The sequence below is a fragment of the Mixophyes fleayi genome, chromosome 3 (assembly GCF_038048845.1).
Source record: "Mixophyes fleayi isolate aMixFle1 chromosome 3, aMixFle1.hap1, whole genome shotgun sequence".
In the NCBI taxonomy this organism is placed as follows: domain Eukaryota; kingdom Metazoa; phylum Chordata; class Amphibia; order Anura; family Limnodynastidae; genus Mixophyes; species Mixophyes fleayi.
Window position 1 is genome coordinate 146782498 of NC_134404.1, and position 24118 is coordinate 146806615.

General features: G+C 41.9%; 1 protein-coding gene across 1 annotated transcript in view; it reads right to left on the reverse strand.

Moving 5' to 3' along the window:
- Positions 1-22556, reverse strand: part of HMGCLL1 (3-hydroxy-3-methylglutaryl-CoA lyase like 1) — a 97253-nt gene extending 74697 nt beyond the window's left edge. The window contains exons 1-2 of the mRNA XM_075200607.1: positions 22441-22556; positions 19049-19191 (exon numbers count right to left, since the gene is read on the reverse strand). Of these exons, the coding sequence (XP_075056708.1) occupies positions 19049-19144 (96 nt within the window). The 5' untranslated portion in view covers positions 19145-19191; positions 22441-22556. The remainder of the gene's footprint in view (positions 1-19048; positions 19192-22440) is intronic.
- Between the last annotated feature and the right edge of the window lie 1562 nt (positions 22557-24118).

The following is a 24118-nucleotide window of genomic DNA, read 5'->3' on the forward strand; positions in this document are numbered from 1 at the left end:
CTAACCGCAAGACGTGGTCCTATAGGGGGCGATGAGCAGGATGAGATGGAGGATCAGGAGATAATGGTTGCAGTAAGGATATGTCAGAGTGATGGAGGCGGGTAAAACAGCTAAGTGGAAGTTCAGGATTGTAGGAGAGAGCAACAGTCTGCAGGATGCTGATGCACCGCGGTCCTGATGAGCTGGATGGCCCTGGAACAGAATCAGAGGAGATGCACAATGATCTGCAGCATAGTGGCAATTTCTTGACTGCGGAGGTGGTACAGGTATACACAGAAAAGCAATAGACTGCAGGGTGATGCAGCGCTGAGGTCTTGATGAGCTGGCAGCCCTGGAGCAAGATCAGAGAAGATGCGCAACGATCTGCAGAGTAGCGGCAGCGTCTTGACTGCGGAGGTGTTACAGGTATACACAGGTGAGCAATAGACTGCAGGGTGATGCAGCGCTGAGGTCTTGATGAGCTGGCAGCCCTAGAGCAAGATCAGAGAAGATGCGCAACGATCTGCAGAATAGTGGCAGCGTTTTGACTGCGGAGGTGTTACAGGTATAGGGGAGCAATCGACTGCAGGGTGATGCAGCGCTGAGGTCTTGATGAGCTGGAAGCCCTGGAGTAGGATCAGAGTAGATGCATAACAATCTGCAGAGTAATTGCTGAATCCAGAGTACAAGGAGCAGGAAGCAATAAACAGGAGCCAGAGAAGGAGATGCCCTCACAGGTAAGGAGACCTGAAGATCTGGCAACCATAGTAAGGAGGCATACTATGGCTGAGGAGGCTTACCATAGTAAGGAGGCTTAAATAGGCTGACAGGTACTTAGCCAATCAAGTGAATGTAGGGAGATTTGAAAAGACCAGGGGGTAAATGTATCAAGGTCTGATTTTTTCAGCGTGTTAAAATCACGGTAAATTTTAGTCCAAAATTTCTCAAATGTATCAAGCTGCGATTTTTACCCTGATCTTCAAAATCGCTGGTCATCTGTGGCACTTTGCTGCGATGTAAAACACTCCCGTGTTTAGCTAACTCTCCTGTGTTGTAGCAGCATGTTGTATAAGCACATCACTGTTACAATGTCCCTGCCTATACAGTCAGAGCTCCGGCAGCTATAAAAACTGTTAAAAATAGATCAAACTTAAAAAAAAAAAAAAAGCTTGGGGTTTCCTCTCTATTCACTATTAACCCTAGTGTTGCCAGGCTACTTCTGGTTCAGTGAAAATCGGGGAAAAAATGTGCGTGGGGTTCTCCCGATTTTGACAGAACCAGCACTAGGAAAACCAGCCGGGGTTGGTGGCACTGTAGCTGGGGGACACGCGGCAGGGGTCCCCTGCCATAATGACAACCATCCCCAGGCTGTTCAGCGCTGGGCTGGATTCCCTAGGGAGTGTGGTCCGCCGAAAAAAACGAGTGCTGCCAAACTACTGCTGGTTCAGTGAAAATCGGGGGAACCCCACGCAAATTTTTTCCCCGATTTTCACGGAACCAGTAGTAGTTTGGCAGCACTAGGGTTAATAGTGAATACAGGGGGGACCCCATGCTTTTTTTTCTTTTAACTTTGATCTTTTTTACAGCTGCTGGAGCTCCAGCTCTATTGCAGAACAGTGTAACAGTGATGTGTTTATACAACACGCTGCTAGCAAGCAACGTGTTGTATCTGCCGTGTTTAAAAGCAAACTCTCCTGAGTTTGCTTAATCACAGCCTCATACATTTGAGACTTGTATAGCTGGACTGGCAAACAGTCGGGAGTTTGATTTCTATTTGGAAATAGCGATTTTGAGAGAAGCACAACTCTGGCAATTTTACATGAAATCTCAGCTTCATACATCTGCAAGTTTGAACTCTACCAAGAAAATCGCTGGATTTGCAAAATTGGACCTTGATACATTTACCCCCAGGTGTGCGCATGCTCAGTTCAGAGCAGCCAGAATGAGAGGTTAGCTGGTGCGATGTGTGACACCATCACAATACAGAAAGGTAAGTTCAACCACAATTAACCGGGCTTTTGTGCCAAAATAATTGGTAATTCACATTTCAATGACAACTGTTTGCCGAATCTAGACTAGAGATGCTCACTGACCCCGTGTTTTGGTTTTGGTTTTGGATCTGGATTACCGTCGTGTTTTGGTTTTGTCAAACCGCCATTGCGTGTTTTGGTTTTGGCTTTGTTTTGCTATTTTCTTTAAAAATCAATGTTTTTGGGCCTAAAATAACCAAATTTAGTGCTCCACCTGTTTCTTGGATAAGTAATGTATTTGTAAAGCTAATAAATTATCCAAAAAACAGTTTAATCCTGGTAGGCCTTCATTAATTCTACACACAAACTAGATTGTCTTCCTCTCCATCTATGCATATTGGTTATGCAGCCATCGTCTTTGGATGTATATTACACCCTACACTTATAGTTAAATATGTAAAGTAATGGACAAAGGCAGTTTGGTTTCTGTCTCTCTAGGCCCCCCTCCAATTGTAGAAAATACTCAAAAATTCAGCCGTTATAGACTGTACAATATTAATTGAAATGAACAAAGCTAGTTTGGGGTCAGTCTGTTTATGACACCCTACTCTTAATGAGAAATTGGCCAAACAGCAGCCTTTCAAGATGGTACGTGATATGGAAATGCCCCAAGTCCCTTTCCTCTTTGGGGGTAGATTGCACCCTATACTTACAGCTTCATCCTCACCCTCATCAGTGTGTACATCATCATCACAGACTATCAATTCATCGCTGCTTGAATCCGCCATTAGAGAACGGTCAGTGCTTGGATGTCTTGGATGGTGAAGGCCTTCCTCGTGGAAGATGTAGTTCATTTTTATAAACATCATTTTCTCCACATTTTTGGGAAGTAACCTTCTACGGCAATCACTGACTAAGTTCCCTGCTGTGCTGAACACTTGTTCAGAGTACACACTGGAGGGTGGGCAGCTTAGGTATTGCAAAGCAAGTTTGTACATGGGTTTCCAAATAGCCTGCCTTTCTTCCCAGTAAGGAAAGGGTCTGTCTGACATTTCCATATCAACTACCTCTTGAAAATAATCATCCACCATCCTTTGCATGTTAATACTCATATTGGATGGAGCTATGGGCAAGGTCACACTTTTTTTAAAAAAATCCTTCAAACCAGCCCAGATGCTAAACTGTTCTGGTCTGCCCCCTGCGTCTTCCCTGCTTCTTTTTTGAAAATTAATTTTTTTACGAGCAGCAGCTGCTTGTGAAACTGAAGGAGGACACGTCGTCAAGCCAAGGCCCAGTTCAGCGGACAACTTGCTGAGCAATAGCTCCTTGAAAAAGTTCACTTCTCGTTCATTTTGAAGCAAAGACTCAATGTAGGTCTTAAACCTTGGATCAAGCACATTGGCCAAAACGTACTGATTCGAGTTCAAGATCTTAATAACTTGAGGATCATTGTGAAGCGAATTAAGTACTTGATCGACAAGGCAAACATACTTTGCGGAATTGCTTGCTTTCATCTCCTCCTTCAGTTTCTCAAGCTGCTTTTCCAATAGTCTAATTAAAGGAATGACTTGGCTCAAACTAGCAGAATCTGCACTCACTTCACACGTCACAACTTCAAATGGTTTCAGCACCTTGCACAGCACTGAAAGGATTCCCCACTGTGCAAGAGTGAAATACATCCCCCCTCCTTTCCCAATGTCATGGCTTGTGCAATACGCTTGGATGGCTTTGCGCTGTTCCTCCATCCTCTGAAGCATGCACAGGGTGGAATTCAACTTAGTTACCACCTCTTGCTTAAGTTGGTGGCAGGGCAAGTTAAACTGCTCTTGGAGCTGCTGCAATCTCCTACATGTTGTGGCAGAATGCCTGAAATGGCCTGAAATTTTACGGGCCACCGAAAGCATCTCCTGCACCTCACAGTTATTTTGTAGGAAGCTCTGCACCACAAAGTTGCTGGTGTGAGCAAAACAGGGAATGTGATGGAATTCACCCAGCTGTAATGCTCGCACTATATTGTTGGCGTTATCAGAAATGACATATCCTGGGGAGAGTCCAAGTGGGATAAGCCATGTAATAAATGAGGAGGGGTGGTACCTGCGCTTCCCCCAGATGTGTGTGGATTGGGGGCTGCCTCCAGGAAAAAGTGAGGGGTAGGCTTCTACACTCTAAATCGTATAGATATAAAACAATGAATAATCTGGTGGCGCCAATAAAACAAATAATGGTGTGTATCGGTATGATATTCACTTTATTCATGCATATAACTTCAATTATGCATAAGTTCTAATCATACAGGTGCTGAAAAAAAAGTAAGCAGCAATAACATGTGTTACTGATGTCATAAATAACAAACCAGTCTATACCATGGAAACTGGATAAGGTATATCAGGTATGTACTGAATCAACACAAATCAAAACAAACTGTTGCCATATAGACGGTATATCCGGTGATACCGATAATGAATCCCACTATTCCGGATTCACTTACAATTGGAGATGGGCGGGTCCGGTTCTCCGAGAACCGAACCCACCCGAACTTTGGGTATCCGAGTACCGAGCTGAGCAGCTCGGTACTCTCCCGCCCGTTCCGAATCCAAATCGAGGCCGAACGTTATCGTGACGTCGTCGGATCTCGGGGCTCGGTTCTCGCGATACTTCAACTTTATAAATACACGCCTCCACAGCAATCCATCGCCATTTGACAGAGGGAGAGAGCAGGGTGTAGTCATAGGCTGATTAGAGCAGGGACAGAGAATACAATATTGTTCTTGCAATTGCTCTAACCAAAATCGCTAGTGCAGAGAGGAGGATAGAGGTTTATTATTTTTTCTTAATATTTGGCACTCCCCAGCGCTAATTGTGCATAAATATTTCTGGCTGTCAAAAGTCATATCTGTCAGCAGTATCTACCAAATAATTTTTAGCACTCCTCAGTGCTTTTGTGGTGTCCTCCCTAATTGTGCATTAATATTTCTGGCTGTCAAAAGTCATATCTGTCAGCAGTATCTACTAAATAATTTTTAGCACTCCTCAGTGCTTTTGGGGTGTCCTCCCTAATTGTGCATTAATATTTCTGGCTGTCAAAAGTCATATCTGTCAGCAGTATCTACTAAATAATTTTTAGCACTCCTCAGTGCTTTTGGGGTGTCCTCCCTAATTGTGCATTAATATTTCTGGCTGTCAAAAGTCATATCTGTCAGCATTATCTACTAAATAATTTTTAGCACTCCTCAGTGCTTTTGGGGTGTCCTCCCTAATTGTGCATTAATATTTCTGGCTGTCAAAAGTCATATCTGTCAGCAGTATCTACTAAATAATTTTTAGCACTCCTCAGTGCTTTTGGGGTGTCCTCCCTAATTGTGCATTAATATTTCTGGCTGTCAAAAGTCATATCTGTCAGCAGTATCTACTAAATAATTTTTAGCACTCTTCAGTGCTTTTGGGGTGTCCTCCCTAATTGTGCATTAATATTTCTGGCTGTCAAAAGTCATATCTGTCAGCAGTATCTACTAAATAATTTTTAGCACTCCTCAGTGCTTTTGGGGTGTCCTCCCTAATTGTGCATTAATATTTCTGGCTGTCAAAAGTCATATCTGTCAGCAGTATCTACTAAATAATTTTTAGCACTCCTCAGTGCTTTTGGGGTGTCCTCCCTAATTGTGCATTAATATTTCTGGCTGTCAAAAGTCATAACTGTCAGCAGTATCTACTAAATAATTTTTAGCACTCCTTAGTGCTTTTGGGGTGTCCTCCTTAATTGTGCATTAATATTTCTGGCTGTCAAAAGTCATATCTGTCAGCAGTATCTACTAAATAATTTTTAGCACTCCCCAGTGGTTTGCGCTCAGAATGGATTCAAAGCAGTCCACATATGATCTGAATGAGCAACCAGGGTCTGTCACCAGTCCTGATGTTAGTGTTCCCAGTACGTCATCTGGCCAAGGCGATGTCAAACAACAGAGTGTTTCCAAATTAGTGCAAAAAACAAAACCCCCAAAAAAATTTACTGTATTGAAGCGAAAAAGAAGTGTAACTGAGCAAAAGTTAAGTGACGATAAAAAAAAAATTGCAAGCATGCCATTCTACACACGCAGTGGCAAAGAAAGAATGAGGCCTTCACCTTTGGCTATCAGTGGCAGATCCCAAAAAGTTACCCAGCCTACAATTGGTGCACAACTACTGTTACGCGTCAAAGCCGAGCTGCAAGATAACAGTGAGGCATTACAGGAGAATATTTGCTCTGATTCACAAATGACAACAATCCCTGTGGAGAGTCCATCCAACAGTGGGATGTCTAATCGTGAGCATTCTGCTGATGTGTGCCTTAATAGCCCGAGTGTAGCCGGTGATACCCAAATTGAGGATGCCACTTTGGAATTAGAAGAGGATGAGGGGGAGATTTGTGTAGGCGACGAGGGCGCTAATGAGGATGTTGATGAGGATAAGGTTGTTTGTGTAAGTCCTGCACCAGTGGCAGCAGTTCTGGCACGTGACAAGAAAAAGGCCATTGTCATGCCTGGGTATAAAACAAAAAAATCCACTTCTTATGTGTGAAATTATTTCTACCCAAATCCAGACAACAATTGTATAGCCATTTGTAGTGTATGTCAAGCCACAGTCAGTCGAGGGAGGGACCTTAACCATCTTGGAACCTCGTCTATGTTACGCCATTTAACGAGAGTTCATGGCAAAGTGTTGGGAAAAGCTGAAAGTTCTTCCCAAAAAAATACAAGCACTCTATCATCAGCTAAGACCCTCCGCTCACCGACATCCCGACGGCTACAAAATACACCCACCACACCATACTCATCAATATCCTCAGTAGCGCTCGGAGTTAGCCCGGCATCCCACTTAAGGCTGGATGACTCCTGCACTATTATTGATTCCTCTGAAGAAAGCTTTAGTCCCACTGCTGCTGCTGTTGCTGCTGCTGGGGGTGAATCGTCATCCCAGATGCAGGTCAAGAAATTTATCCTTAAGGGTAGGGTGTCATAGACAGAGTGACCCCAAACTGACTTTGTCCATTTCTCACAATATTGTACAGTCTATAACGGCTGAATTTTTTGGTATTTTATACAAGTGGAGGGGGGCCTAGAGAGACAGAAACCAAACTGGCTTTCTCCATGTCAATTTATATTGTACAGTCTATAACGGCTGAATTTTTTTGTATTTTTGACAAGTGGAGGGGGGCCTATAGAGACAGAAAGCAAACTGCCTTTTTTCCATTTCTTTACATATTTAACTATAAGTGTAGGGTGTAATATACATCCAAAGACGATGGCTGCATTGCCAATATGCATAGATGGAGAGGAAGACAATCTGTTTTGTGAGTAGAATAAATGAAGGCCTACCAACGAAGAATTAAACTGTTTTTTTGGATGATTTATTACCTCAACAATTAGATTACTTATCTCTAAAACAGTTGGAGCACTAAATTGGGTTATTTTAGGCCCAAAAACATTGATTTTCCAACAAAATAGCAAAACAAAACAAAACAAAACCAAAACCAAAACCAAAACCAAAACATGCAATGGCGGTTTTGCAAAACCAAAACCAAAACCAAAACACGACGGTAATCCAGATCCAAAACCGAATCCACAACCAAAACACGGGGGTCAGTGACCATCTCTACTTACAATAGTCACAATGTCCAGGATATTCAATAGTGGTCCCGTAGAAATGTCAATGGTGCACAGATAAGTGCCTCATATGATAAAAAACGGTATGTGAATAGCGACCAATATAGTGATACCGTTGGGTATATTTCTGATCCAATACCTGGTATATAAAGATGGTAATGTTGTAGTCAGGTATATCGACAATCCTATCAACAAAACCCTTTTAGGGTAAAATGACCAATATGTCGTGCCAATCGGTAAAACATCAACAGACCTCCAGTCGGAATGGATGTCCAGATATTTGGAATGCTGGAGCGGACTTACCCGGTCCCGGGATATGTAGAAGATTGTGTCCGTTTGCAATCCAGTTGGTCTGCGTATCCGTGGGATGCTTTCCGGCGCGTGGGGTAAAAAGATGGTAGTGTGTCGACGGAAGTGACGTTAGGCCGCGGCCGCGGCTCAGTGAAATTCCGAATCGCGCATGCGAGTATGCGGAGGAAATAATCTCCGTTCTGTCGTCTGGCGTTTGTGGCCAAGAGGATAAAGTTAGTATGATCCTGTAATACGTAAACCTACGCGTTTCGCCAATAATGGCTTCCTCAGGGATGACTATTGTAAGTGAATCCGGAATAGTGGGATTCATTATCGGTATCACCGGATATACCGTCTATATGGCAACAGTTTGTTTTGATTTGTGTTGATTCAGTACATACCTGATATACCTTATCCAGTTTCCATGGTATAGACTGGTTTGTTATACATGACATCAGTAACACATGTTATTGCTGCTTACTTTTTTATCAGCACCTGTATGATTAGAACTTATGCATAATTGAAGTTATATGCATGAATAAAGGAATAAGCCATGTATCAATCACATTTCTTAGTTTGCGTAACAAATTGTCAGCTGTATTCCTGTTAGTGAAGCCGGTGATACAAAGAGTGGCCTGCCTGTAACAAATGTTACGTAGTGGTGTACATGCTGCTGCTGTTCCTGCTGGTGAAGGTGACTGACCAACGGAGTGGGCTGTCACAGTCATATAGTCTTTGGTTTGACCACTTCCACTTCTCCACATATCTGTGGTTAAGTGGACAGTAGGCAGAATGGCGTTTTTCAGCGCAATCTCTACATTTGTACACACTTTTTGGTATAGTTGTGGAAAAGATTTACGGGAAAAATGGTGTCGCGATGGAATTCTGTAACGCGGACACAAAACCTCAATTAACTGTGAAAAACCAGCGGCGTTTATTATAGATATTGGACACAGATCTAACACTAACATGGCAGCCATGGCGTCTGTGATTCGCTTGGCGACTGGGTGACTGCTGTCATATTTGCTTTCCCTAGCAAATGATTGTTTCACAGTTAATTGTTGAAATGTAGGACTGCTCTTTTTCTTGGCCTTCCTCTGGGCTGACGATTCACCCCCAGCAGCAGCAACAGCAGCAGCAGTGGGACTAACGCTTTCTTCAGAGGAATCAATAATAGTGCAGTCATCCATAGTCATCCAGCCTTAATATGTGGGATGCAGGGCTAACTCCGAGCGCTACTGAGAATATTGGTGAGGATGGTGTGGTGGGTGTATTTTGTAGCCGTCGTGATGTCGGTGACCGGAGGGTCCTAGCTGATCATAGAGTGCTTGTCATTTTTTTGGAAGAACTTTTAGCTTTTTCCAACACTTTGCCATGAACTTTCGTCAAATGCCGTAACATAGACGAGGTTCCAAGATGGTTAAGGTCCCTCCCTCGACTCACTGTGGCTTGACATACACTACAAATGGCTATACTTGTTGTTGTCTGTATTTGGGTAGAAATAATTCCACACATAAGAAGTGGATTATTTTGTTTTATGCCCAGGCATAACAATGGCCTTTTTCTTATCACGTGCCAGAACTGTTGCCACTGGTGCAGGACTTACACAAACAACCTCATCCTCATCAACATCCTCATTAGCGCCCTCGTCGCCTACACAAATCTCCCCCTTATCCTCTTCTATTTCCAAAGTGGAATCCTCAATTTGTGGATCACCGGTTACACTCGGGCTGTTCAGGCACACATCAGCAGAACTGCTGAAAGGGCCCCTCTTTATGGGTACACTAACAGAATGCTCACGATTAGACATACCACTGTTGGATGACCTCTCCACAGGGATTGGTGTAATTTCTGATTCAGAGCATACATTATCTTTTAATGTCTTACTGTTATCTTGCAGCTCGGCTTTGACGCGTAACAGTAGTTGCGCACCGTTTTTAGACTCCAAATTACTTGGTCTTGCTTGCTCGGTAACATTTTTTGATCTGCCACTAATAGAGTAAGGCGAAGGCCTCATTCTTTCTTTGCCACTGCGTGTGTAGAATGGCATGTTGCCAATTTTTTTTTTATCGGCAGTTAACTTTCCTCAGTCACATTTCTTTTTCGCTTCAACACTGTAAAATTTTTGGGGTGTGTGTTTTTTTGCCTGATTTAAAAAGACTATGTACTTTGACATCGCCTTTCCCAGATGACGTACTGGGAACACTACCATCGGGACTGGTGACAGAACCTGGTTGCTAATTCTGCTCATATGTGTACTGCTTTGAATTCATTTTAATGAGCCCAAAGCACTTGTAGTGCCAAAAATTGTATTAGATAGATACTGCTGACAAATATGACTTTTGACAGCCAGAAAAATTACAGTAATACACTGGGGAATATGGACCACCCCAAAAGCACTTGGAGTGCAAAATATTATTTAAGATACTGCTGACAAATATTACTTTTAACAGCCAGAAAAAGTATTGTTTCACTCTGGGGAATATGGGACACCCCAAAAGCACTTGGAGTGCAAAATATTGTTTTAGATACTGCTGACAAATATGACTTTTGAAAGCCAGAAAAGTTACTGTAAAACACTGGGGAATATGGGACACCCCAAAAGCACTTGGAGTGCAAAATATTGTTTTAGATACTGCTGACAAATATGACTTTTGACAGCCAGAAAAAGTATTGTTTCACACTGGGGAATATGGGACACCCCAAAAGCACTTGGAGTGCAAAATATTGTTTTAGATACTGCTAACAAATATGACTTTTGACAGCCAGAAAAATTACTGTAAAACACAGGGGAATATGGGACACGCCAAAAGTACTTGGAGTGCAAAATATTGTTTTAGATACTGCTGACAAATATGACTTTTGACAGCCAGAAAAGTTACTGTAAATCACTGGGGAATATGGGACACCCCAAAAGCACTTGGAGTGCAAAATATTATTTTAGATACTGCTGACAAATATGACTTTTGACAGCCAGAAAAAATATTGTTTCACACTGGGGAATATGGGACACCCCAAAAGCACTTGGAGTGCAAAATATTGTTTTAGATACTGCTGACAAACATGAATTTTGACAGCCAGAAAAAGTATTGTTTCACACTGAGGAATATGGGACACCCCAAAAGCACTTGGAGTGCAAAATATTGTTTGAGATACTGCTGACAAATATGACTTTTGACAGCCAAAACAATTAATGTAAAACACTGGGGAATATGGGACACCCCAAAAGCACTTGGAGTGCCAAAAATTGAAAAAAAAAGCCTCCTCTATCCTCCTCTCTTACTGCTCTAACAATTGCTAATACAATTGGTATTAGTATTAGAATTGTATAAATAGAATTGAAACAATAATGTGTACAATTATTGCTCTGTCCCTGCATAAATACAGCCTCTGATCTAACCCTGCTCTCTCCCTCTGTCAAATGACGATGGATTGCTGTATATTTATGCTTTTCAAAGCTCGCGAGAGCCGAGCTCAGAAATATGAATACGTCACAATGACGTTTTGCCTCGATTTCGATACCGAACGGGCGGGAGAGTACCGAGCGTGCTCGGCTCGGTACTCTCATAGGTAAAATTCGGATCGATTCGGATCTCGGGGAACCGAGCCCGCCCATCTCTAATCTAGACCACTATTTGTTACAAAACTAGACCGGGGCCAATTGATTCTTGATGAATTTGGCATTGCTACTGAAGCTGAATCTGCTAGTGTTGATCATCTTGTATCAAGAAAAAGCCAAAGCAAACCAAGGATTTAGCCTTTACCCTCTTTCTCAAAGTCTGCTCATACATGATGATGCTTTCCAGTTTTAAGTTGTTTGTATTTGAAATCATTACCTCATTTATACTAAGTTTTTAATGATGGCCTTGTGACTGTTCTGATATTCTTCTTTAATAACAACAAAATGAAGCTGGAGTGTCACGAAGTAAACCACAAGTCAAATTGGAATTAAAATATAATCATAAATAGCATAGGGGCTGAAGCTGAATGGGGCATATGCTATTTTGCATAGCATATTTTGCGTGAAATCATTCTGTGCATGCCCAGAAAGTAGGCATACGCATAATCTCCTATACAGACTTGCCTGATTCTGGTACTTACGCCCACCTGCACCAGGAGAGTTAGCATGGGGGAGGGAAGGAGCACAGAAACGCAGGCTGTGCACACCTGTTAGCAGGCCTGCTATAGTGCACATGCAAATACACGGATGATAATTTATTGTCAACCAAGAGCATATATTGCCGATGCAGAGGTGGATGCATCTAGAGATACATATAACTCTGCCTATGGACAATCTTTCACTTTTAGCGCTTTTTTTTAAGGTATTCCTGTTAGTAACTTTGATCCTGGACAAACCATGTTAAAGGGTGCAATTTAGCTTGTCACAAAAACTGAGTTATCAGACCCTGAAGTCTGTCTAGTTTGACGGTACTCTACCCAGAGGCACGGAGTCTAACGAGGCAGATGGTCATTGCCAGGGACCCCCGCAATGAGGTATGGACTTTACGGCCTCTGAGAGAGTGCTAGATGAAAACCGTGAGGAGAATCGATATGAGAGGAAAGCTGGAGTCTTCGGCCCTGGAGGAATTGGGAGAGCAGGGCAGGACACTTGGAATGATAGCCTGCAGAGGAAAGAGCTGCTGGCAACAGAATTCTGTGAGAAGATAGTCTGCGAACTTTGGGATACCACTGGAACAGTGAGCTGGACACTAGGTAGTGATAGTCTGCAGACTTGAGGATACCACTGGAACAGTGAGCTGGACACTAGGAAGTGATAGTCTGCGGCCTTGAGGATACTACTGGAACAGTAAGCTGCACACTAGGAAGTGATAGTCTGTGGACTTGAGGATACCACTGGAACAGCGTACTGCTAACAACGGAGTACTAAAAAAGTAATGAATAGCTGCAGCAAAGATACCATAACTCTAGGAACCACATCTGAGCACTAGCTGACGCAAAGAACAGGCACCATAATACTGCTGCAGGTGCTTTAAATATCCTGTTGGATGTGATTGACAGGCAAATGAATGGGAGGAAGATTTTCTAAAAAATATCCCGTCTGCACACACGCAGGCAAAGGCGGTTCACAGCGTCCAGCGCCAAAGAAGACCACGGCGGGGAGCAGGTAAGGACGCCGAGCCCCGGGCCGTAGGTCTGGGGTGAGACTTTATAATTTTGCATATAAGTAAAATACTGGCTGATTTTTTATGTAGCACACAAATACTTGTTAGCTTTATTTTTACACTGAAATTTAAAGTTGAACTAGGACATACCATACCCCAACTAGAAATCTGTCTCCAAATTTTAAATTTACCTCCCCCACTGATGCACCGAATGAAGTCCTTATTGCTAAAGAAGCAAATACCAGTAACAGGTATCAGGGTTCAGGATTGCGCATAAATAGCATAGTTTCTAGATTCCCGCAGGTAACAATGTAATATATAACACAGAACAGTCCATTGGCTACAAGTTTGCATACAAAGGATGGAGTCCTTATTGCTAGAGAAGCAAATACAGACAGCATACTGGTAACATGTATAAGGTTTAAAGGTTTGTAAATACACAGGAGTGCCAGGTCAAGAACAAAATTTACAGATACAAAAGATTTCCAGGTCAAGATCAAAGCTCCAGATGCACAGAATTACCAGGTCAGAATTAAGGTACCAAGGTTAATAGATCAAAAACAATATGGAGTTTATTGTAGTTCACCGCATATAATGATGGTCTTAGCACAAGCACATAGGATATTGCAGTAATCAATAGAAGACAGTTGAAACCACAGGTTCTGAGGTAATGCAGGAATATAACAGCCTTTGCGGCAATGCAGGAATATAACAACTGTTGAGGCAATACTAGGATATAACAATCTTTGTGGCAATGCAGCAATAAAACAGTCTTTGTGGCAATGAAGGAATTTAACATTCTTTGTGGCCATGCTGGTATATAACACAATCTTTGTGGCAATGCAGGAATATACCACAGCCTTTCCTGTGAATGCCACGTAGAGTGAGCAATTATAAAAACAGTCCATGTCTGAGGATACTGTGTACAGTCATGGCCAAAATTTTTGAGAATGACGCAAGTATTGATTTTCACAAAGTCTGCTGCTTCAGTGTTTTTAGACCTTTTTGTCAGATGTGCTATGGTATACTGAAGTAAAATTACAAGCATTTCATATGTGTCAAAGGCATTTATTGACAATTACATTAAGTTTATGCAAAGAGTCAATATTTGCAGTGTTGAAGACCTCTGCAATTCACCCTGGCATGCTGCCAATCAACTTCTGGGCCACATACTGACTGATGGCCGCCCATTCTTGTCTAATCAATGTTTGGAGTTTGTCAGTATTTTTTTTTTTTTGGGGGGGGGGGGTGGGGTTTGCCACCTTTAGGACTGACCACAAGTTCTCAATGGGATTAAGGTCTGGGAAGTTTACTGGCCATGGGTCCAAAATTTTGATGTTTTGATCCCCAAGCCACTTAGTTTTCATTTTTGCAGTATGGTAAGGTGCTCCATCATGCTGGAAAAGGCATTGTTCGTCACCAAACTGTTCTTAGATCATTGGGAGACATTGCTCTTGAAAGGGGATTCATCAGAGAAAATTATTTAACCCCAGTCCTCAGCAATCCATTCCCTGTACCTTTTGCAGAATATCAGTCTGTCCCTGATGTTTTTCTTGGAGAGAAGTGGCTTTTTTTGCCTTCTTGACACCAGGCCATCCTCCAAAAGTTTTTGCCGCACTGTGCATGCAGATGCACTCACACCTGCCTGTTGCCATTCCTGAGCAAGTTCTGTGATGGTGGTGCCCCGATCCCGCAGCTGAATCAACTTTAGGAGACGGTCCTGGCGCTTGTTGGATGTTCTTTGGAGCCCTGAAGCCTTCTTCACAACTATTGAACCTCTCTCCTTGAAGTTCTTGATGTTTGATTTTGGTGCAATCTTTCTAGCACAATAAACTTGTCTGTGAAGTCCTTTTTGTGCAAAGCAATGATAACCATAGTTAACAGAGGAAGAATAATGATTTCAAGCACCACCCTCCTTTTAAAGCTTCCAGTCTGTTATTCTAACTAAACCAGCATGACAGAATGATCTCCAGCCTTGTCCTAGTCAACACTCTAACCTGATGAGAGAATCACTGACCTGATGTCAGCTGGTCCTTTTGTGGCAGAGCTGAAATGCAGTGGAAATGTTGTTTTTGGGATAAGGTTCATTGTCATGGCAAAGAGGGACTTTGAAATTAATTGCAATTCATCTGATCACTCTTCTTGACATTCTGGAATATATGCAAATTGCCATCATAAAAACTGACGCAGCAGACTTTGTGAAAAATAATATTTGTGTCATTCTCAAAACTTTTGGCCATGACTGTAGAGCTATAAGAATATATTGCAACTAGAAAGCCAATATCAGGAACCAGCAGACTATAAGTTGCAAAGCCAGGTATCAGGGACCAGGAGACAATAAGTTTCAAAGGACCAAGAGACTGCTGAAGCAAGGAACTTTTTAATGCAACGTTAGGAGTCACAAAGATAGAGGAACCTGGAAGCTAGCAGTTAACGCTATCACTGGCAATGAATGTAGGACAGTTGAAACCTTGTAGAGTGCAGCCTTCCAGTCAGAACTCAGAGGGAAACATATCTAAGCTGCATAGCAGATCTGAGTAACAACAGTTGCTCTTGATTGCAAACACATGTTCTAGCTTGCATACGCAACTATCATTGTACGCTTAGATTGTACGCTCCTTTGAGCAGGGTCTTCTCTCCTCCTGTCTTCTCCACTTTCAACTCTGCTCGCCAGCTTCCCTGCTTCCACCTCGAGGACCCTCTTCCCCGCCCCCTCTCGCTCCCTCTTCTTCCCCCTGGGGGTCTCCCTCTCATCTGTGCCCTCCCTCCTAGGTGCCGTTGTTGGCAGACCATCCCCTCTCCTCTTCCCCCCTCTAGCTGTGCCCTGAGCTCACTGAGTTATTGTGATTATTGTTTACTGTACTGTGCTGTCTCACCTCGTATTGTAATTTCGTTTGTCCCTGTACGGCGCCGCGGACACCTAGTGGCGCCCTATAAATAAAAATTAATAATAATAATAATAAAATCATCACTAGTAATTGGACTTACACCCGACCTGTAGCTGATGTAAGTGATACGACAAAAAAACACGTATCAAAGCTTGAATCTGACATTGCTGTAGTCTGTAGTAAGGATCCTTTGCACTCAAAGGTGAAATGGACATTGCTGCATTCACTGGCGTATAGTCAGGATCAGGGCATGCACAGAGCAATTTTACGCAAAATAAGGTACATAGCAGCATTTACATTCTTTAACGAATCAGACCCTTTTGGGGGGTATTCAATTGTTAGCGTTAACGCTAAAAAACGAGCGCTCAAAAAATATTACCTTTTATACGGTAATATTGCGCTCGAAAAGCGTTAATACGGTAGTTTACTCGCGGAATTTCAGCTCGCCGCTCAGGGAGCAGCAAGCTGAAATTCCGCGAGTAATTACCGTATTAACGCTAAGATTTTTTGAGCGCTCGTTTGAGAGCGTTAACACTAACAATTGAATACCCCCCTTTGTGTTTCAAAATTGTTTGACCACTGAACCACTTACTCAGTTCCTCAATGATCCAAAACACATGATGTCCTCGTTCTTTCCCATTGGGAAGGGTTTTCCCCCTATTCAAGCAAGGACTCGACAACACCATGCACCCAAGAGCATTGGTTCTTTTCCAACTCATTAACATCTATTCAGGTGCTGCAATGTATTAAAAGATTGCATCTTTAACAACTAGACAACTAGCTTTGATCAGTATACCAGTTGGGATCCAAATGCTTGTCCTTGTATCGTGGTGGATTAAAGATTTAATAGTTCCACTGGATTAAAGACTTAATAGTTCCACTCATTACAAGCTTTACACCATGAAAAATCAAATATGTTTCCCGAGCACTCTGGCTCCAGTGTTGCTTGAAGGCATGCTAGCTGCTTTATGGCTCATCAATGGTCAACCTCCAAAGTAATGGGTGAGCATGGCTCTTCCTCTTCTAAGGACTCGTCTGACATACCATCCCTCATTCTGTGTCACAGCTTACTTCCCTGCACCTTCTCTGTTGGCTGACCTCAGTTGTTCCACCCCATATTTATCTGGCGCAGTGGTCAGTGCCTTGTCACTTTCACTGACTTTTTCCACAGTCACATCTGAAGACTTAGTCACCTCTGTGGGGCTTGTTCTTTCTATTACACCCCTTGGCTCTCTCAATACATTACTTTCAACAAGAAGAAGGTTTCTAATTATATCTGCTCTCTTGTCCGTCCCTGAAAACGCCCTCTTCTTGCAGGATTTCAAGGACTGGCAGCTCTGGTCTCCAGGGCCCTTGCACTGTGCTTCCATTCACAGGAGGTTGGTACCGTGTCATCTCATAGGCTGCTGGCCTCATATCAGGCACCATAGCTATAAGTTTACCAATTTTTAGTAGCAGATCTCCCCACACCATTTTAAGCAACTTTTCAACCCATAATTCCATTCTCAGTGCATTGACAGACACAAAACAATCTACAGCAGCAGTCTTTTTTCTGACTCCTACCATTCCTTAGGGAAACCTGGATTTCAGATATTTCTGGGAAGTTCTCTTGGTGGGCTTTCTCTAATATCTCTGCCCTGCTTAACAATTTTACAGGTGAGTCTCTTACATGAAGCTGCCTCTCTCTCTATGTCCCCCTGAATCCTGAAGAGGAGCAGTATGCTGTCCATTTCTTAATTTTGGGTTGCTTCTTTTTCCTTTTCCCAACTTCTTCTTTGGGGTCAATGTACAGTCCAATACACAACAGACAACTCTCTAAGTGGCTCCCTCCAACATAGGGAAACAATATAGCCACTGACTGCTTAGTGGGATATTCATAACCTCACCTTCCCAGAATCCTCTAGGGTTGAAATGGTACCACTTTCTCTCATCAAACTTCCTACTGCTTGTAAAGGCTTGTATAGAGTTTTGACAGGGCTCTCCCATGGAAACAAACTCCATATGTATACACAGGATCAACTGCCATTTGTACTTCCCTTATTCTGCCACTTATTTTCAATTCTGCCTCTGGGGTGCTACTCTCAATCACACTAATTATGGTGTACAATACACCAAATTGTGGTGGTGTGTGAGTTAGAATTTAGATTTTTTTTTTTTAAGAATTATTATGGAATTATAGAAAAATGTATCCAGTAAAGTGCCCCTATCAAATAAAAGTCACCCAACTGTTAGGAACCCCTCCAGCCGGCACAACACAACCCGGAATCTACTCTGCCAATCAGGTGTTTACTGGAGCCCCTGATGGTGGGGACAGACTGGGCCGCAGACTGACAGAGGGTCGTTAAGTGCGTACCGGCTGCGGAGAACCCAGGCAAGCGGAGTGAGGTCCACGCAGAGGTCAAGGGCCGGCAACAGACAACAGTATTGGTAAACAAGCTGAGGTCAGGGGTCACAGGCGGATAGCAGAAACGGTAAACAGGCCAGAGATCAGGGTCACAGGAAACACAAGCGAAGTCCAATTCAAAGCCAAGGGTCATACACGGGAAATCAGTAGCAGTATCAGGATACAGGAACAGGAACAAGCAGGTCAGCAGACTGGAGCACAGAAGCTATAACCGGCAGTGAGTTTGCAGAACTCACTGCCTTAAATATACAAGAGGACCAATCAGAGCCTAGCTCTGCAAGCAGACCCAGGGGCTGACTAATTAATAAATCAAGGCCAGATAGCCACCAAGCTATTATATATTTCTGCGCACGCACCCGGCTGTCCCCTGTTGCCGGGACGCGGCGCTACACTGCGGGGCGTCCGACGGTTGCCTCGGCAACGGTCGGGAGTTGGGAGGAAGTGACGTCCCGGTTGTCATGGTGACGGCCGGGACGCCAGGGCGCACGGGAAGCGAGCCGCGGTGGCTGTGAGTACCGCCGCGGCTCGTGACACCAACAGGATCCTAATTCAGCTATTCATTTGTTAGCTTAACGCTATATCAAATATAGGCATATATATTACAGGTGTCCAAAAACATATCTTGTTTTCAAAATATTTATTTACATTTTTAATGTTTTTCATTGTTCTGTTGGTACAAAAAGGATAAAAAGCACAGGATATATTTTCTGAAAGGTCTTAGTTACACAAAGAAATAATTAAATAACACTTGTACCTGTTCAGGAGTAGTCACATCTCCAATCCAGTGTTGTTCTTTTAAAAGATGTTGGTAACTGAGGCAATGCTTTACTGCAGTTGGGACGTTACCCATCAGGCAAAAGGTAAAATCATGCAACCTTGCTTTCCATTGCTAAATAACTGAAACAGAAAAAAAAGTGATTTTTCTAGAATATATATGCCATGTACCCAAACATATATACAAACATTTATGTAGCAGTTACTTACACTTCTGAGCAGAAAAAAATATGCAAATTTATTTTCAGTAGAGAAAACACTTCAGGAGATAACTTATACTTTCTTCTGTTAACTCAAAGGCGGGAACCAAGGCTGACACTAGATACAGGCATAACAGATAGCTGACTCGGGAGCAAAAAATCTTTGGGTTGACAGACCAAGAAAACATTCTCTCCTGCTTTAATCCCCAAACAAGCAATTTTTTTTTTGTTCTAACCAACACAATCAGCGCTGTTGAAGAATGCAGCATATTGGGCTATGTTAACTGTGACCAATTAGAGGTTATATTGCAGTGTGGTGCTCTCAGGGATTAATGTCGTGATCAAAGCGCCATGTAACAGGTGCTACATCTATATGTGTCAATTGCTCCTGCCTTTAAAATTATGTCAATCTACCGACACTGAACCTATCGACAGCCAGACTGTTGACACCAAAAGTTCGACAGTAACAAATGTTGACAGGTTCAGTGTGTCAACGTGGCTAAAATACTGACATTGTGACTGCTGAATTTCAGTCAACAGTCACAATGTTGACAGTCGATTGCGCTGGTGGGTCCAGCAATGTCAGCACCGGACCCACCAGTGCAAAACAGTTTATACATATTAAAAAAACAACAACAGCGTGCCTCCCCCCCCCCCTCCCCCCAACACACATCAACCCTAGTGCTGCCATACAGCTGCCAGACCCTCAAAACTGCTTCCGGCACAAAATATTTTTTTTTATTTTTTTTATCTATTCACATTTTATTTGATTTGTTTATTACTGTATTTTTTACTGTTTTGTGTCGGCAGGTCTGGCAGCACTAGGGTTAATGTGTTTTTGAGGGGGATAGCAGGACTCACTGTTTTTCTTTTCTTTTGGTTTTTTTATTTTTTGTTATGTACTACCTGTTTTGTGCTGGCGGGTCCAGGGGCTGTATTGCCACTGGCATTGCCCTTTGAATATCAACATTGTGACTGTCGACTTTACTACAGTTGACAGACATTGAACCTGTATTTCTAACTGTTGACATTTTGATGTTAACTTGTTCTGTGCTGTCTAGTGGCACACATACATGTACTTTTCCAAACATGACCATAAGGTCCTGTCCATTGGCCAGTCAAATCTAGCCCTGATTGGATAACTCAGTGCAGTCTACCCATCTCCCATATCATCATCATCATCATTTATTTATATAGCGCCACTAATTCCTCTATTTACTAATTCCATATAAAGAGCACATGTTGTGTACCATGTGTACTTCAGGATGAATTATCTGTAAAACATACTTGTGTATGTTAGTCCTTGTAAAGACTACATGCAATAAACACCATTCTGCTTACAACATCCTGCATGATGCCTATTACCTGCTATACCTTGTCACCTACATATTAGAGCTAAACCTCTAAACCATTTGCCAGCTGTCCTCTGTTGAATCCAGCATCCTCCATAATTTTGTCTTGCTGCTACCCCGCAGTCTTGATCCTAAGTAAGCGGTCAGGAAGAACCAGCCACAGTCAACAGCCAAGATGTGCTGCAGCAACTATACATGACACCCAGAAGTAAGCGGCTCCAGGTGCACAACCACAGACAAACTGACAGGAAAAGACAGGGTAGAGTAAGACTACCTTGTTACTGCTACACATTTCACTTGTTTGCATCTACTGCATTTAACTGCATCAGGAAGCCCAGAGGTCAAAGAGGGCTGGTATACAGTGGTACGCCATACCGCCACATGCCTTCATTATAAAACTATCAGATTATATTTACTTACATTTTCTATACCGCCACTTCGACCACTGAGGAAGCCTACAGTGATCTCTAAGATGTCAGTAAAAGCACAAATAAAAAAGAATATCAAATGTGATTGTATTTGATATGCATTATTACTAGTGTTTTTACTAGTGTTACAAAATGCAAGTAAAATGCTAGTGAGACTGTGGCATTAAGGCGACTGCATGAAATATAGAGGTCTAGTTTAAATGTTTATTAGAGTAAAAGAAAAACAGCGAACCTGCACTCACAGTCATTCCAAATTCAGATAAAATTGAAAGAAAAATATATATGTGACAATTTAATGCATTAACTTAAATTTCTAATTCAACATTTTAATGATAATGTAATTTTATTTATTATATGAAGAAAGTAAAGAAATATTACATGTCTCCTAACTTTCTCTACTGGTGAGTTTGCGTTTGAATCTAATCTGATTCAAGACGTTCACAATAGGGTTTGTGGGTTCTAAGATGCAATATGCCTAAAAAGATTACTCTCCATAACTTCTGTTTAGGCATAACTATCTCCCTAAAGTTTTCTCCATCAAAAACAGCCAATCAACAGGGACTCAAGTAGGGATTGACTAATTTGACCAGTTTATATAAGGCATTATTTGGAATATCAATATAATAAAATAATACAAACAATAGTCCTTTAACAATTGTGCTGCCATCAAGGTGAGCAGTCTTGGGATACATAAAGTCTTATTCAATCTTGCTTTATGATGGGAGTAAATGAAACACACACACCAATGCCCCTGGTCAACAATTACCACTTGCCTCCGGTTGTTTTTCTTTTGGGTTGACCATAATACTCACAGTGCCCCTAGAATATATACTAAGCAATATTCTAGATTGCTTGCATTACTTGCTTGACTATTGACACAATACACATAGCATACAACAGTCTTTCCCAGTTTACGATAAACTGCAGATATCTGTGTTATATATATTTGTAAGTATAAAACCATTCACAATAAAAAAAATATAAATAACATTGTAAACAATATTATTATTATAGTAAATACTAAAGCTATTCTGAGCCTTTCAGGCAATGAAACAGATAAATATGTAATTTATTACCCTGTAATACAGTATACTATTACAATGCTGTTTTATTTTCCTGTGTCACCTTCCAGCTCAGCCCTATGCTGATCTGCATCATCTGCATTCTGAGAATGTACCATATAGATTCTGCGACAGTCAGGAAAAACTGTCATGCTGATTAAATGTACAGACACAGTAAATATTGTTCCCCTTGATGGGTTTTAACATGTTTTATTCCATCTAGATGTCTAGTAGACTATACCCCATCATAATAATAATAATACATTGACTTCCACATTTTCCTTAATCATGCATTGCACAGTTCACTTGCATTATTTGTTTTTAATCTTACCCATAACAAAAACAGAGCTGTATACTGTACGTTTTAATCCATCAGGTTGCCTGTATAGGTTTCCTGCCTTTATCACAGGGCTATGTGTGCTCTAGGCATGCTCAGCTGAAGATGCGATCACATCTGTCTTAAAGGGGTCAGGGCACACAGCTATTTAAAAGGGAAACACCACAATATGCTTACTTCACTTTAAAATATATGAAAGTATATGATTTAGTTATTTAAATAACTGGAATATTTAAGAAAAACATTTAGCTTGCATTAACTCTAAAAACACATGTAGAATGAATCCTGCAGAAGCAATATACTGCGTTATCTAAAGGTAAGTAACCTTAGCATATGATTCCCACTATAAAAAAAATAGGAGGAGATATAATAAAGTGTACATTTTGGTGGTTGTTTAAACTGCTGCACATTGCCAACACTTTTGACCTCTATATACAATCCAGTAATTTGGAGGGTGCAAACACAAATTGCTGACGATGTACTGCGATGTGCTGCGATGTTCTGCAGTTTCTAAACTCCAAAAGCACCTACAGTTTCTAACAAAAGTGATGTTTTTTGTTTGTTTTGTTTAAAAATGTCTTTTCTCATTGCCCCTGAGACCTCAGAGGTCATATAAAGTCCAGATAGGTGATCAGAGAGGAGCATTTGAGAGTTTCGGTTTGCAGTGAGTACTATTGAATTTTAAGATTGTTGAGAGGTGCCATACGTGACATACTCCAGACTGGATATGCTCTTTGTAGATGCTTACACAACCCGGGCCCTGACCTCAGCGACAATCACCTCGGTCGTCTCCCGGTCTGACCATTCAGCTGTAATGCTGCAACTTGATGTTTTGCTACCTTTTATACCTTGTTATAGGTGGAAATTGAATGACCACTTAAATTAAATGCCTTGTTCTGTGAGGCCAGCCTGGTAAATTGCTTGCCTCCAAAGCGACTAAGACACTCCAGTGGCTCCAGCAGTGTTTTTATGAAAAAGGCAATAGGCAGATACACTACTCCAGAATAAGCACACTTGTAATCCGCATCGTAGCTATGAGGGACCCAGCCCAACGGTCTGTTTACGACCCCCGAGCCATAGCCAATATACTCCACTATTAAATTAAATTGGCCCACCATCACCCCACAAATAAAATTGCACACATTAGCCACCACCTACCTCACACCCACATTATATTACCACAAGCTTCCCTGCCCTTACCCCCCATTTCACTTACAACAAAATAAATGTGAATTATTTAATGCCAGGGATGGTTGTGTGAAATGGATATATATATTAAACTTAAATGCTATTTATTGCTAGGCCTGTTTGGAGATAGGGAAATCGGTTTATTTATTAAATGAGGATACTATTAATTTAATGTCGGGGCTGGTTGGAGGGAAAGAAATCTATTTATTAAAAGTGAATACTATTATTTTAAAGTTGGGGCTGGAGGGAGGCCTAATTATTAAAAAAGGACCCTGCCCAGCTGATCACAGAGAGGAGATGAAGCAGAGGTAAGTCACATTTACTTAATTATATTGTAATTATTTTTGTTTTTTTGCTTATTTTTGCAAACCTGACAATGTTCCCTGTTCTAGGCATAATATGAATTGGGGGCAGTACTCTGTGGGATAATATTGTTTGGGGCACTACTCTGTGGCATAATATTGTTTGGGGGCACTACTGTATG